Source organism: Lepeophtheirus salmonis, chromosome 1, assembly GCF_016086655.4.
Source record: "Lepeophtheirus salmonis chromosome 1, UVic_Lsal_1.4, whole genome shotgun sequence".
NCBI classification, from domain to species: Eukaryota; Metazoa; Arthropoda; class Copepoda; order Siphonostomatoida; family Caligidae; genus Lepeophtheirus; species Lepeophtheirus salmonis.
In genome coordinates, this window is record NC_052131.2 from 1,042,569 (window position 1) to 1,058,955 (window position 16,387).

Sequence of the window (16,387 nt, forward strand, 5' to 3'; positions counted from 1 at the left end):
TTGTGTATGTAGGTAAAGACATTGATGATGAAAGATGTCGTCCGTAAGTCCCTCAACCTCGTAATTTATCCATCTGCAAATAATTAATAATGAACATATTATACTAGTAATTATAAATTAATATAGTATTATTGTTCAAATATTATTTTCACATAATATATAGGAATTTGTCTTCAAGTTACTAAGGAACTACTCGAACAAATGGTTGAAAATGAATTGCAACAGGGGTTTATGTAATTAAAATTATTCACTTGTTAAAAAATTCCCAAATAGGTAGATTTTTCACTGATTATGAATTATGCTCTTTCCAAATCAAATAATTAGAATTGATAATTGCTTAGCAATTCAAATTAATGAATTAAATATCAATAACTATATGAATTTTATGTAATATTTAATATTTTTCGAAGATTGTTTTTTGTTTTTTTCAAATTTAGGACTATTTTGCAGATCTGGGGACTTGGACTTGAGTATATATTTTCAAAACTTGTAACTCAAGTTAATCTATGTATCAATAAATCAAAAATTATCTCATACTCTAAATTTTATTGGATTTAAGACATTTTTGAATACTTTTTTTCGCAATCGTACGAAGGCAAAGGAGCTGGAGACCCATCAAAGTGGCATGAGAGGCCGGATGTTTGACAACCCTTGTTTTAAATGATGTTGAAAATTACTATGTTTGAGTCTTATTAGTCTGAAATTGGTTAAAACAAAACGAAAAGTCATTAAAAAAAGGAATGATGAACGATAAAACTCATTCAAAGTGATCGATTTAGTGAACTAAAGGAATTGGAAAAAAACATGAACAATTAAAAAAGCTGAACGACAAGAATCCTGAATAATATACAATTATGAATTAGCTTCGCTTTTTAAAAGGTTACGATAATTGAATTTCAACTTTCCGCTTACGTTTCTCAAACTTTGAGATAGAAAGAGAAAATATGACATAAGGGCAAACTCGTACATTATAAATCTTAATTTTAAAAAGATGGAATGTGTGACGTCATGTGCTCAGCAATTTCAGGATGCTATTATCTTTAATCTTATGTCGTCATTGAATCATCAATGTAAAGTGTAAATACATAAACGTAAAATCTGGATTTGTTGATTTACTTGAGAGTTGTAGACAGTGGATAAGGAGTACTAGTTTATACCATTGTCCATTGATACTAATTAGTAATTACTTAGGATTCGTCTGGATTCCGCGCTTCCAAGGAATGGATTAAAATCTAATCCGATGTTATTTGATGAATAGAAGCGGTTACTATTCTGGAAAGAAGATGGAAGTTGAAATTCCTCGAATCACGTCTCGGAATTTTAAATCCTATTATCCCCAGGAGTTTCTGGAGAACTATTTGGGAGATCAGCGGATAGCAACGCTGCAACTACGACTGAGCCATGAGAGCCTTGTGGACGTATGCCTTGTGTATGCGTGTCAGATCACGTGTTCCATAATGTACCACAGCAACAAGACTTATGTCCGGCAGAACTATCACAGCATCATGGACAAAATGGCCATGATTTTTCAAAGCAACAAAAGTAGTTTGTTGATTCTTGAGTCTGTTGAATGACTTAGATCCACTTATCCATTTCTAGGTGAGGATGTGAAGCGAGAGACTGTGACAGGCCTGGTTCGAATCGGGGAAATTGTGAGGCTAAATTCAAGTCATAACGCAGAAAACTTTTATAAATTCTTGATCAATGGTATGAGCAATTCCACGAGTGGAACTTATTACATTTTAGCATTGAATGAAACTCTCAAAGTGAGAAACATGGATGAAAAGCAGCTCAACGGTATGATTGAGGATATCAAAGTAGAATTGGAAAAGACTGAGTCTTCGTCCAAAACAGTGGACTTGGTAGAGCTTTTAAGAACCGTTTCCATTTATGAAACAAAAGTATTTGTCTATAATTTTGTTGACATTATTGATATCCTCGTGGGATGTTTGATCGACCATAATAAGTCAACACTCTTGTCCTATACTATAACAAAAACGTTTATTCAATGGAGTTCATATTGGGACATGAATCTGGCCTTTAGTATTTCCCTTCTTCAATCTTTTACTGAAGATTTGGAAGAATTGACAGAGGATATAGTCAACGCTCAAAGTGAACAAAGCTCTCAGAAATATATGAAAAACATAATTAACTTACTACAAATTTTTAATACAATACTATCTTGCATTCATGTCATCAACGGTGTTGTTTGTAGTAATCTTGACGCTTGGATTGATATTATTTATAAATGTCTTGAAAGTACGCTCTCCAAATATTTTAATGAAACCTTGCTTATTTGTGGTCAAAGGACTTTTTTGATTTTGCTGAAGGAAGAAGGTACTTTTAAAGCAAAGTATGAGACTCAAATCTTCCGACTCATACAAGCCTTCACTCTTCATAATTTTGATGGACTAACGTTTCGAGGAAAGGATTTTTCTCTCAAGTTCATAGGTAAGTGGGTTTTTAGTAAAGAAGCGTATTATTTCATTAATTCATGTACAATAATACTATTGCTATAACATAATTTAATTTTTTAGGAAAAGTATTCAAATATTCGAATAGTTCTCAACAGGCGACAATAGTTAAAAGTGTTTTAAATGTGGAATCACTCGTACATGTGATATTTTCACTCGATAAGCAATTGAAAATGAGTTTTATTAATTTTTTTTCAATATTACTGAATTCAAAGAGTGTGCTTCTTATCCAAGATATTTATTCCTACCTTGTCAATTTTTTACATCAAAGCTTAAATGACTCAAATCCAAAGTATAGCTACCGGCAGGGGAATACCTTAATTCTTCATATACTAGGAAGTTTTTGCAATCTTATTTCTTCCAATGGAAGTGTTATTAGTAAGTGGGCCCTGGATCCACCTATTTTTACTGTTCTTTGTGCAGAAAATAAAGTAGCGGATCCTTCTTTCATTATGAGAGAACCCATGCGACATCTAATATTGTTGAGAGCGTTACATGCACATTGTCATCTTAAAGATAACTTTATTCGAACCTCTTGGTAAATATAATTTATTATCAATAATATTTATGGATATTATCACTCAATTTTTAGTATTAACGCTGTATTAGTCGCGCCCTCTTTCTCTTCAACGTTTTATGGGAAAATTTTGGAAATACTGAGAAAATTATTTGACTACAACTATGGAACAAGATATTTGTATCTTAGAATTTCTACTTGGATTGAGCGTACTTTTAATACACATCCAGAAGTCTACACCACCAATTCCACTCTATTTTCTTCCCTTATAGGTCATATAATTCAATTAGAGTTTTGTTCTTTTATTAATAACTTTAATTCTGATATACCCATTTAGATTCTGTTTTAAGATTTGTTTATAATCACCATAATCCAAAAATTATAAGAAAGTGTCTGAAACCTCTAATATCATTAATCAATAGCAATGCCTGCACACAAGAACAGATTGATTATGCTTACAAAATTATATGTATTCACATTTCTAATAAGGATGAACAGATTCGAGAGCTTTGTCATGTCTTGCATTCCAAAATAATACCATCTACAACGTGTTCAAATTCAATTGAGCTTCATAAAGATAAGTTAATTAAGAATCTTTTTCTCTCTCGTTTCATGGGACAAGTGAATCATATTGACTTTAGACACCTTATTCAACATTTATTTAAAACAGTCAATGATGATAACAAATCCTTTAATAATAATCGGGTTCTGCGTCGAAATTTTACTGATTCGAATAAAGGAAAAGATACTTTTATTAAAGAAAGTGCGCTCTATAATGAGGAATTGTATAATTTTTGGAATGCTTGTGAGATATCATGGTTTGCTATCGCTAACAAGCTCAAAACTCCTTTAGGCAAAGCACAGGTTGGCCCCTCAAAGATCTCATTAAGTGCATTGCTAATTTTTTTTTCTCTTAGGATTTATTAACGACCATAGAAAAACAGATTCGTTTGCAGGTACAATCCCCGAATGTATCGTTATCTCATTCTTTGCTAGGTTTCTTTGACATTTTTGAACGAATGTTGATTAATTCATGTCGTGGAGGATCTGCATTTCATTGTAAAATCCCCTCCAAAACCGCTTCTTCGTTTTTTTCGGCGAATGAAAAGACATGTACAGATTGGATAAAGAGATTAAGGCCTAGCTTAGTCGCTCTTGCTTCTAAAGTCAATGCATATGACTTTGTTATTCGACAATGTAATGAGGCTTTATCGTTAGAATACTCTTCAGATAATATTTCGGATCAAGAGAATATGCTTATTCACTTTAGTATCGCTCTATTCAAGAAGGGTTTATCATATGATCTCAAGGTTTATTACTACTACAATTTGATGTTATTAGACTCTTTATCTTCACATGTGTCTTACTTATAGGGTCTTTATTCGTGGTGTAAAAAGAATACAAAGATAGATGGAAGATGGATTTTAGCTTTGACTGATTTGACCAATTACAAAATAGAATCACTTACAAAATTATTAAAAAATCATAAAAATATCGATCCAATGATTCAACAAGTCATACACGATGAAGTTAGTTTTGGGCAGTATCAAAATCAAATAAAAAACTACTATTCTCAAACAGAGGGGACGTATGTTGGCAGTCAAGAGTCATGGGAAAGTCTTTGTCAGTCCTTTGATAAATATACTTTGACACCACAAGAGGATCCTCTTGCGTTGACTAAATCTAATTCGGAACCAAGGTTATTGATAGTTCAAGCACATAATAAATTAATTGAGGCTGCAAGAATTTATATGGAGCATTCGCATTTTGATATAGATTATTGCAATAAACTCTCTGATGTGAAAACATCCATTAAAAAACTCTGTCAGATGAATTTGCATTCCCGTTTTGACTGTGAAATGCTTATATTACTAAAGTTAGTATTACGTGAATTTAATCCAGGAAGTGATTTTGAGTTAAGTTTTCTTCATGACATATATAAATGGGAGGATTCTCTCTCACTAAAAATATTAGTTGCATTGAAAGACTGGGCAGACTTATTTATTCGAAGAAATGGTCGTTATCCTCCAAATATTATTGAAAAGGCGGAGTCGTTAACTTTTAAAATTGTCAATAGGTCTAGAGATGCTCAGAATTTTCCGCTAGCATTGGAATATTTGGATAGTCTTCTTGGGAATGGAAGTCATGATGTACTAGAATATGCTAGATGTTTTAATTTCAGTGAGTCCTTCATAAGTATCAAACAGGTGCGATGCTTTCAAGAAGTCGCTATTTTGGCTGATTCATTGGATAAAAAAGAATTATCTTGCAATCTCTTGACCGGAACAATAATGAATATTTTAAAGTCCCAAAGCAATGAAAATTTTGAAGTTAGCAAGTTAGTTGCAGATTTAATGCATGATCTTGCTATATTCAAGAAGATATCACTAAAAGATGGAGAAACTGTATCAGGACAATATAGTATAAGTGGTGAGTCAATGATTATTTTTCTTCCATTTCCATATTTAATAACTTTTTCTTCTTTTTATTTTTTTGTAGATATATTGATTTTAGGGAATCATTTCATTAGCTCATCAGTTTGTGAATTAATACCCTATAATAGTGTTAATCCAAATTGTATGGAGATAGGCTTTCTTTTAAAAAATTCAGTTAGTTTAAGTCCAGATGTAGCAAAATACTGGGGATCATTTGCTGATTGGGCTTTCGAATTAGGTGAACAAATTTTGCAGAATGAAGTTACATCATCCATTAAAGACTCTGAAAAGGAAGCATTAAATAATTTTGATTTAGCTCAGGATGTCTTTGATAAAATATGCTCGTTGTTTTCCAATCCAAAGCTTCAAACCAAATTAGCTAAGGATATGACAAAACTAGAATTCATGGAAGATCAAGTGAAGGAGCTATGTGGGGATGATATTTCTAATTTACAAAACATTCTTGAGGTAAAAAATTATTTTAGGAGCAAAGCTCTTGAAATTTGTATTATTCTATATAAGTATTTTTTTAACTTTAATTTTAGATTTGGTTAACTATACAAAAGCGGATGTATTTTTATTTTGAGCTTAGTCTGTTTTCGTACTTTCAACAAATATCCCTCTCAACGTGTGAAGATAAAGTTATTCCAGCCACATTACGTATACTTCATATGATTGTTAAATATTCGCTTGAACTTGAAGAACCTCTCGAGAAGGGTCTCTCTGTGACTCCCTGCCGACAATGGATCCCAATCATACCACAATTATTTTCTCGACTAAACCATCCAATAAAACTGGTAAGAAACAAACTCATTGAACTACTTAGTCGGCTAGCGAAAGAAAATGCACAGTCCATCATTTATCCCGCAATTGTCGGGTCTCTAACAAAGGGTAAGCTCTCCAATATTGTCGATTTACAAGAAGATGAAGATGGAAGTCCAAAAAAAAACGAAAACTCTGACAAGTCAATGCAAAGTGCTTATATTCAAATCGTCAATAATGTACGTGCAGAATGTTCCATGTATGAAGTTGATGAAATCGTAGCTCTAGTTTTTGAGCTTCAGAGGATTTCTCTTCTTTGGGATGAACTTTGGAGTGCTACTTTACAGCAATATAGTAATGATATTAATCAAAGAGCTAAAAAGTTGGAGAAGGAGATAGTTAAGTTAAGGCAGAATGATGCCCTTCAAGGAAAAGAAATTAAAAGACTCATATTTGAAAAGTTCAATATCATTTTCAAACCTTTGTTATTTGTTTTAGAAAAGATTGTTAAAATCACTTCTGTGCCAGAAACACAAAATGAAATCAACTTTTCTAAAAAATACCAAGAACATATTAATAATCTCATAGATTCCTTGAGAAATCCTACTGATCCTTTTACTCCGGTTAATTTATTGAAACAATTGCAGGGTAAACTTTCAAATAAATTATACAGACATCATTGTCTGTCCTTACGAGAGTTGTCCTCTGTACTAGCCAACTTTAAAAACGTAAAGATTCCTATGCCAGGTGTTGTTAGTCACAAAAATGTTACTATTAATTCATTTCATAGAATTCTTACTACTCTTGCTACAAAGACCAAGCCGAAAAAGCTTTGGATTCTTGGAAGTGATGGAAAGCGCTATGGGTATCTTTTAAAAGGCTTAGAAGATCTACATTTAGATGAGAGGATAATGCAATTTCTAACCATTACCAATGATATGACAAACCATAATGGCTATAAAGCTCGGACTTATGCCGTTGTTCCTCTAGGAATCCGATCAGGTTTGATTCAATGGGTTAAAAAGGCTATCCCTGTATTTTCTTTGTACAAAAAGTGGCAACAGAAGAAGTTGAATAGCAATGACGAGAAACAGAAGAACAATCTTCAAAATCCCTCTGACTTATACTATTCTAAATTATTTCCTTTACTTCGAGAAAAAGGAATAAATAATTTAGACTCTAGGAAAAAGTGGCCGGACTCTGTTTTAAGGGATGTGATGGAATCTCTTATATCTGAAACACCCAATGATTTAATTGCAAGTGAAATTTATTTTGCGTCCTATAGTTCCAAAGACTGGTATCATAAAATAAATAATCTAACTAAAAGCATTGCAATAATGTCAACGATTGGCTACATTATTGGTTTGGGGGATCGGCATCTTGATAACCTTCTTATAGACTTTGCCGCAGGGGAGATAATCCATATAGACTATAATGTTTGTTTCGAGAAAGGAAAAAATCTCATTATCCCCGAAAGGGTTCCCTGTAGACTGACTCAGAATATTGTTAAAGTAAGTTTATCAGTAGAATAATAGTTTTACTATTTTTCAAATTTTTATCTGTTGCAGATCTTTGGTGTTCCGGGTGTTCAAGGAGCATTTAAATATTCTTGTGAGGATGTTCTCAAATCATTACGTGGTGGCTGTGATACTTTAATAAATTTATTGGAAGCATTTGTTTACGACCCTTTAGTTGATTGGACTCCAGGCGTAGATACTTTACTAGCTCAAAACGTGAATGACTTAAAACATAAAAAGGATTTACAGACGGAGATAATGTTCAGTATGTATTGTGTTCGCATCACAGAAATTGAGTCTGCATGGTTCGACAATAAGTATTCCTTCATTGATTACCTATCGAAAATGGAGAATTCTCTAGGTAAATTGCAATACATACTACATAACTCCATTTGTTCCTCTCATTTATTTAATTTGTGTTTTGAATAGATCAATGGTTAGAAACTGATGGAAATCAAAAGACATTGAATCAAGATTTGTCTGACATGCATGTTTGCATGTCTCTACTAAAGGATGCTGAATCGAATCCACGTCATAAATTATTTTTTTCTAAGAGTAATTATAAAGAATTCAGGGATTCTAAACAATTTGAAGCTCTTGTAGTTGAAAAAATTGAAAACATGTTAGCTGATATTGAGAATCAGTATAATCTTATTAAAAGGACATACTCGGTTATGTGTCCTTCCCAGTTGGAAAAGTGGAATAATGGTTTGAATTTTAGTCTTTCCTCATCAATAATCTCAAACACCTTAGAGAAATATGTTTCTATGAAGCAAAATATTTTTAATAAGCTAAATAAAATGGAGGAAAACTATATTTCCTCCATCACACATTGTAAAGAAGAGCTTTTGGAGGCAGTTGGGCTATTGAGTAATTATATTCAAATATTGTCTCCTCTGTATTCTTCCACAAAGAAAAGTCATATACTGATAACTGCTTTGGACATTCTAAATAAGTTATCAAACGACCTCACCATAGATAATTGTATCAAGTCGAGAAATATATTATCTGATTTGTATCATTTTAATCAAGAAAATGTAGATCAAGTGCAAAGAGTTATTGATGCCTTGAATAATTCGTGGTTAAACGCCGCTAAAACAATGATTCACATAGAACTGGATACAAATAATTACGATAATTTAATTAAAGATTTCAAAAATGATCCACTTTACGGATCAGAAATAATTTATAATTCCCTTGTCAGATTTATATCTGGAACAATGAAAATTATGAATGATTTCAAAAATGAAGATGACTTAACTCATTTGGATGAAATCATAGTTCGTCACAATGTACTATGTAATGTGGATCAAATTGGTGTTGACATTTCCAGCCTTGGAGATATTGGTGCAATAAAAAATACAAAGTTGCTTTTAAATAGTATTAATACTTTTAAATCAACAACCTTGTTGTCAATTTTCTTTGAACAGTGCCATATATTTCTCAAAGATAGGCATGCTATTATTGATTTACACAAGGAAGTGGAGAGTATCTTACAGGAGAGTAAATTGGAGACGTTGTTGGATCGACTTCGAGGAAACGAAGAGTAAGTTTTATATTTAATTCATATAATTCAAAATTATACATAAATGACTTTACAGGGCCAGTATGCAAGAAGGATTTGATGCAGAGAGTAGATTTAATGAATATATTCAGATCATTTCCGACAAAAGCAAATATACGTCCCAGAGTTATGGTCTTTTTGTGAGCGTTAATTCGAGTCTTGTTCAAATTGAAAAGTTTTATCCTTGTGGTAGTAACAGAAGGATGAAAATGATTTGCTTCATCGAGAGGATTCACGGTATCTACCAGTATTTATCCTTATGTATACGATATTCGGAAGGTTTTGCTGGAGACAGTGCAGAGATTCCGTCTTTCCAAGCTGTTTTCTCATGTATGAACTCATTCTTCAAAAATATAATTACCAATTATTTTGATATTATTGGACTACTCTCACTGGAGAATCTCAAAGAGCATTTATTCTCTAGAATAACGCATGAGGATGATTCCTCCATAAGTGATATGGAGGAATCTAATCAACTACAGAAAGTATTTGTTGCTTTGGAGGCTCATATGGTATGTTGAAATTTATATAACTTGCTTTGTTATCCCTAATCATTTCTTCATAATTTAGAAACATTTTCATACACAACAAAGAGTCAAAGCAAAACATGACATTGTCAAGAGCTGCAATGATCAACTTATTTCCTTTCAATGGTTTCATGAAAACTACATTGATGAGAATGTTAGTCACGTAAAAAGCGATTTATTTAATTTAAAAAAGTACATGAAAACCTTACCATTGAAATACAACAAATTTTCTCGTGTTAGCAAAGAATACGAAGAACTCCAAAAGTAAGACTAATGTATTATTATATTGAAGATAAATATTTTAAAGATTTTTTACTTAGGCTACAAGACAGTATAGCAAACCCAGAATTGCGCCAAGAACTGAAAAAATATTCCAAGGCATATGATAAAAGAGCAGAGTCTATCAATTCCTTGTCTTATGTTTATAAGAGTGTTATATCTGCCCTGAATGCCATTCATCTTAATGAATCTCTTCGCAATTGGAAGTCCGAAGAATCAATTGAGATGAAAACTAATTTATTCAATTTGCTTGATGACTGTCACAATTTACGTAAATCCAAAGATAAACTCCAAGGAGTTGCTTCTCAAGAAATAAAACTTTATTCCATGAACGAGCCTGTGAATGAAATTGATTTAGAGTGGATCAAAGCCACTTCCTTGATTGTAAGTGATAAAGTGAAGAAAGTTCAATCCGAGTTAGTAGAATCGAACGAAAAACTTTGTTGCACTCAGTCTATTTTGGAAGAGGCTCAAGGAATGTTCAGGTGAGGAACAACTATTGAGCTATTATTATTTAAATATATTTATACATCATCCATTTTCAGGGAAACATTTGCGATACATCAACGTTTAATGACTGATGTAAGCGTTTTACTTCAATCTCTGAGTGAAAGCGAGGATTATGAAATACCCCGAGTAAAGTCCTATGTTTTGACCTACAAGGAATTTTCTAGCTTGGTTTCTCAAATCGCAGAGAAATGCGTCATTAATGAATCCTCGGTTGAAAAGATTATTAAGACAATTGCTCATCTGAAAAGTTGCACCTCGGTCATTTATGATGAACTGATATCTCTTGCAGAGGTTTTAAATGATGAAAACATTAGTTTTTACAAGATCAAAAAGGATGTGGTTCTGGAAAGCTCATTCCAGGACAAGAAAGGAGAGGAAGAGAAGAACGCCTTTGCTATTAATGTTTTACGCCGAGTAAGATCCAAGCTTGAGGGAAAAGAGCCGGATCCTCTATGCCAAGTCTCAGTTCCTGATCAAGTAGATTTTTTTATCAAAGAAGCTATATCAGTAGATAATTTATCGCATATGTATGAAGGCTGGGCTCCTTGGATCTAATGAGGATTTCCTTATGAAAAACCAACAAAAAAATTTGATAACAGATAATATAGATTTCTGTTAATATATATTTTATAAGCTATTTACAATTTAATAATTATCGATTTATCTAAAATCCTTTCGCAATAAACCGATACTAAGTGAAGATATTGTTTTTATTTTGTTGAATGTAGTTATAAATTATGCATCAAGAAGTAATGTATGATCTCAAACTAGATAGGTAACAAGATTAAGACTGTAGTTAAGAAAATATTACTATTCCTTTTGTCATGCTTAACTTAAAAATATAAATAAATTATTTGGAAGATTGAATATTTGTTTATTTTAAAATAGTTATCAAAAGTAGGATTTTAATATAGAAAAAAAAGAGAATAAGGGATATCTATCGAAGCTTTACAAGAGTTGAGAAACTATATAATCTAAATTATTTGATTGTCCAGCGTTTTTGTGAGCCATTCTGATTGATCTTCTGAAATTTTGTCAATAATATTATTCACTTGAAAACAAAGAGATTGAATTTGGCTATTCCATGTCTCTAAAACTTGTCTGGATTCAAAATGTACAGTAGAGTCAATTTGATCAATATGGCCCTGCATTCGCCCTTCAGTTATCATTTTACTTGCCATGCGTTCGGCTTTATTCGCTATTTTGAAAAGAAAACTAACATTATCTATATGGCCTATAGGAAAGATTTTTTTTTTCTACTCACAAGGTATCTCCAAAAGGGCTCCCAAACCAGAGAATGTTATATTGTTATACAGTTTAGAGGCTGCCAAGAGATTATGTTCAACAACAGCATGATCTAAAATACTAGAGCCATCTGCTGTTGAAGCCTTTTGATGTGGCTGCAACAAGGATTCAAATTCAATCAGTTCTGACTTTCTGATGAGTCTATCCAGATACATCTTTTCTAAAATGTTAAAAGCAGGAAGATTCTGACATCTTTCGTCCTTATAAAGAGTAGCAAGCATGCGACTTCTTTGTTGACCCGCAGAGGCAAGAATAGTACATATCATTGCATTTTTCAAAGCTGTGAGCCGTTCATCCTCATGAATGACCATTTTAAAAGAGAGTTCATTATAACGTGAGGCAGCTTCAATGAATTTACGCTTATAGTCAAGAACACGGCCTTGACATACTTTATAAATGATGATCAAATGTGGATTTTCCGTTTGGGTTTGAAGCTGAGCAGCTCTGTTAATGTAGGCCTCACCCTGAACATGATCTTCATCTTCTAAGAAAAGGCGAGCAATTTTAAGATAAGTTTCTAATTTGTAGTCTACTGGATAGTGTTTTTGACCGGATTCAAGTGGAATGCCAACGAGTACGTCCGCTGCTTCACGCCAATTTTGTTCCCGTTCATAGATATCGGCCAAGTGTTGACGAATGGCACTGATCTGCGGGAAGGAAAAAGGAAGGAAGGAATATAAAAGACTCATGAAGGATAGAGCAAAGTCCTTAGCCTCACTTGGTCTTCAAAGGAAATGATCCTGGGTTGAATGACGTTGAGAGTGTGATGAGAGACTGCTTTGGAGACAGAGTCCTGCATGCTCGTCAAGTGAGTCCCCACTTCGCTCAGCAACTGCCGGGAAATCACCATGGACACACCTTCGTGCACGATGCACTCGATAAACACCTACCAAATTCAAAAACATCCTTACATTCACTAACATCTTCCTTCAACCAATAACACAAATCTTACCTTCAGCCCATCCACGAGCTCATCCTCCCCAAGAGTAAGGACCACCTTTTCCAAAACGGAGCGATATTTATCGCACAAATCCCGATGATGGGATCCGGAGGGAGTTGCTAATTGTTGTAACTGAGCTTTCAAGGAAGCCGCTGTCGCCATGATTCCTGTAAGTGAGTAAGTGAAGAACCGTCCTAAACTCAGCTTTTTAAATCACCCGTATATGCGGATTAATTCTTAGAATTTCCTATTCTTAATTCTCAAATATTATTCTTCCAAAGAAATTCAATATAAAATAAAATAACAAATAATTCTATTCTTTCTTTTTAATTCTACAATTTCAACAATCAAAACTCAAGAACCTGGACTCGGAATCAAAGATGTCGCTCTCTGCGCTAAAGCGACATCTACATACGTCATTTTTGTATAGATCTTTTTTTTTCCTTGTTTTTTTCAGACGCATATTATGGAAACATGTGTTATATCTCACGCAACCTAATAAAGGATCCTAAATATCCATGTACCTTTGATATAATTACTCATGATTTTAAATAAAAGAAATGGGTGGCGTCTAATGGATATATTTTTCCGTTTGGAGGATTGCCCTATAAAATTGGGCGAACTCTTCATATGTTTCATATTTCCATGTTAATATGACACATCTTAGCTATTAATTTTACGTAGGCAGCATTAATTTATTATTTAAGAATAACAGTGAAAATTTCGATTATACACATTCAATAAAAAAAGTTATTGTTCATCTAAAGACTTGTTCCTAAATTTTGATACTAAAGTGTTTAAAAAAAATTAATTATTATATGAAGAATTTTACTTGTAATTTGGAATGGAGGAAAAATCAATATCTTAATCCGGAGAAACAAGTTAACTCTGGGGGAGAGAGAGGGTTATAAGCGGGGGAAGGAAATTTGAATTTAGAAAGAATGAAAGACTTGCAAATGAGCAGCATTTCTTAGGCTTGCCACATATATTGTTGACATGGCCACAAATAGTAGACATTAACTAAGTGGCATAGTTAATGTCATATTTTATTAAAATCATAGCTACACATTTTTCAATTTTCATTTTACTTATAATAGCCCCGTTTGACCTTATGCTAGAAAAATTAACCGTAAACTAAAATATACCTATTTGACCCCATCAATTAATTTATTTTGAAAGAATTATATAATTTCGTTAAAACTTTATATCTCTTTTTAATTAATTGGGCGTCAGAAAGGAATCTACTACCATTAATAAACATCATAGGAGCTGAAAAAATGGATCTAATACAAAACTTTCACGAGATGGTTCTTGCCACGAGTGCAATATTGATAATTTTTGTTTGTCTTATGGATGAAGTATATTTTATTATATAATATCAGATCTCTCACAAGAATCAACAGGGACACTATGAATGAACCAAAAGTACTATCTAAATGGTGAAAGCAGTTATGGTTGATCCAAGAGTACTTTTATTCGCCGTTAGATTTTTATAATTATAAATTAATATTTATTCGTAATGAGCTCTTGTTTTACATCCATTATTTGTTTTAATGATTATGATAGTACATGTGAATGTTATTGGCCACTTTTTTTAGTAGTTTTTTTTCAAAAATACAACGAATTTTAGCAGAAAATAGCCAAATATATTGTTCTCAATATTATTTTTTTGTATCTTCTTACATCTGGGCAAACAATGACATAGCAATAATGATAATTAATTATATCTAATATATATATATAAATAAACTTTTTTTTTTTTTTTACAATAAAAAAAAAAGATGACTTAATCTAGTATATATAACAACACTATACAGTTTGAATCCATGGTTCCAAAGGCTCCTCATCCGTACCTCCTCCTCGCGGAGGTATGATTAGAGAATTAATTTCACTATTTTCTACACTATTTATAAGGCAAGGGGATAATTTCGACATCATGTGCCTTTCAGGATGCAGATGATTGGATGATGACAAGAGGAACGTGAAGGAGGAGCATGGGTTTTTTGAACAACCTCCTAATCCATCAAAATCTGTTTTCTCTATCACCTGTTGCAGTTCCTCATTTTCTTCTTCATCAAAGGGCATCAAATCATAAGGCTGTTTCTCTCCTCTCATTTCACCTGATGACGAGAAAGGGAAAATAAAAATAAAAAGCAAACAGTATAAAATCCCTTAAAAGGATCTATGTAATAAGTAAAAAGGGAAAATATATATCTTACATATGACGTTTGTAAGAGCCATGATGTAGTTTTTGGCAAGGGAAAGCGTTTCGATTTTGGATAATTTCCTTGAGTGATGTACATGAGGTATAACCTCTCTCAGTCCCTGAAAATTACATTTTCCTAAAATACCTATGTTCATAATATATGATGACACTTACTTGAAAAGCTTCATTTAAGCCATGCATTCGAAGTCGTTCCCGCTCATTGCTCTCAATCCGTCTCACATTTTTCTCTTTGGCTGAGAGTAAAGGCCGCTTTTTTCGTCCCTGAATAGGATTTTTTGATTTAATCCCAATACTGTTTTTAGCTCCTTCAGAGCGATTACTCCCAAACAAAGATTCGCTATTCCTTTCATAGGAGGAGGAGGAGGAAGAAGATATTTTGCTCAAATATACTCCAGAACTGCTACAGGGTCCCTCTTCCTCGAGAGACTCAAATTTTTGTTTACCTTCCGCGTCACAGCTAGAGTCTGAATAATCCGATGATCCAATGACTTCGCTCATTCTTATAAAGACTAGCAGGAAGAGGAGAGAGAGAGAGAGGGGGGGAAAATAGGCAAAAGCAGGATCTGCTGAAGATTGAGTGTTGTAATTAATCCATTAAAACTTGGGGAGAAGGAATTTCACGACGGAAATCAGTGATATCCTTTTAAATCCTTTTCCTTTCTTTCTTTTTCTATTATTTAGAAGAATAAAAAGTCACTTGTAAGTAGTAAGTAAGTGTAGTAGATATCAAAATTAGATTCATATATATTTTTTAGTTATAGTATGTAGGAGACTCAACTGGTGGTGGATGAGAGGGAAAGAGAAACTTGAAGTCAAACTGAAGTGAGAAGAAAGGCAAGAGGAGTAGTAAAGGCTTTCTTGAGCGCCTCAAATCTTTTATTCTTTTTTATTATTACTTGCTTTCATTGATGGTTGAATATATAAGTATGTATATTGTATGCTGAAAGCGAACAACAAGCGTGGGCCAAAGAAGTTACAATTAAATAGATAACTATCTTTTATAACCCTTCATGAAAATTATTATTGCAAGACGGATTTACCTTTCCTGATCTCCTATAATAATACTTATCCAAATAATATTATTGCTTTTATATTATTTGATGCATCAAACAAGGAAATGACTCATAACTTTGTAAGTCAATAGACTCTCTCTCTCTCAATAAAATAACAAATTATAATGTATAAAAATAAATGTATTTTCTATTATTAATAGTAGTAGATTTGATTTTTCTACAATTCATGAATCAACACAATTGTTCATAGTATGTACGACTAATAAATAAAATAATTACTATTTGACGATAGATTTCTGTTTCTATTTTTAGATTTG

At 32.7% G+C, this 16,387-nt stretch overlaps 3 protein-coding genes across 4 annotated transcripts; 1 reads left to right on the forward strand and 2 right to left on the reverse strand.

Annotated features, from left to right (window-relative positions):
• Window positions 1-17: 17 nt before the first annotated feature.
• nonC (serine/threonine-protein kinase Smg1) lies at window positions 18-11,285 on the forward strand. Its single transcript, XM_040727938.2, has 16 exons — window positions 18-106; window positions 164-1,542; window positions 1,600-2,451; window positions 2,538-3,012; window positions 3,067-3,263; window positions 3,329-3,855; window positions 3,909-4,301; window positions 4,365-5,421; window positions 5,491-5,894; window positions 5,972-7,699; window positions 7,757-8,066; window positions 8,135-9,251; window positions 9,307-9,781; window positions 9,840-10,060; window positions 10,117-10,560; window positions 10,621-11,285. The coding sequence occupies exons 2-16, from the start codon at window positions 1,251-1,253 to the stop codon at window positions 11,138-11,140; spliced, it is 9,012 nt and encodes a 3,003-aa protein (XP_040583872.1). The 5' UTR covers window positions 18-106; window positions 164-1,250; the 3' UTR covers window positions 11,141-11,285.
• A 160-nt stretch (window positions 11,286-11,445) lies between these two features.
• On the reverse strand, window positions 11,446-13,241 carry CSN4 (COP9 signalosome subunit 4). Of its 2 annotated transcripts, XM_040727960.2 has the most exons (5): window positions 13,048-13,241; window positions 12,843-12,997; window positions 12,609-12,776; window positions 11,850-12,537; window positions 11,446-11,783 (listed from the first exon to the last, which is right to left on the reverse strand). In XM_040727960.2, exons 2-5 carry the CDS (start codon window positions 12,990-12,992, stop codon window positions 11,560-11,562), a joined length of 1,230 nt encoding a protein of 409 aa, XP_040583894.1. In that variant the 5' UTR covers window positions 12,993-12,997; window positions 13,048-13,241; the 3' UTR covers window positions 11,446-11,559. The 2 variants fall into 2 exon arrangements, with proteins under 2 accessions (XP_040583894.1, XP_040583902.1); XM_040727968.2 differs by having other exon boundaries at window positions 12,843-13,241.
• A 1,041-nt stretch (window positions 13,242-14,282) lies between these two features.
• LOC121132558 (basic helix-loop-helix family member dimmed) lies at window positions 14,283-16,067 on the reverse strand. Its single transcript, XM_040727990.2, has 3 exons — window positions 15,211-16,067; window positions 15,050-15,155; window positions 14,283-14,950 (listed from the first exon to the last, which is right to left on the reverse strand). The coding sequence occupies exons 1-3, from the start codon at window positions 15,553-15,555 to the stop codon at window positions 14,640-14,642; spliced, it is 762 nt and encodes a 253-aa protein (XP_040583924.1). The 5' UTR covers window positions 15,556-16,067; the 3' UTR covers window positions 14,283-14,639.
• Window positions 16,068-16,387: the final 320 nt, after the last annotated feature.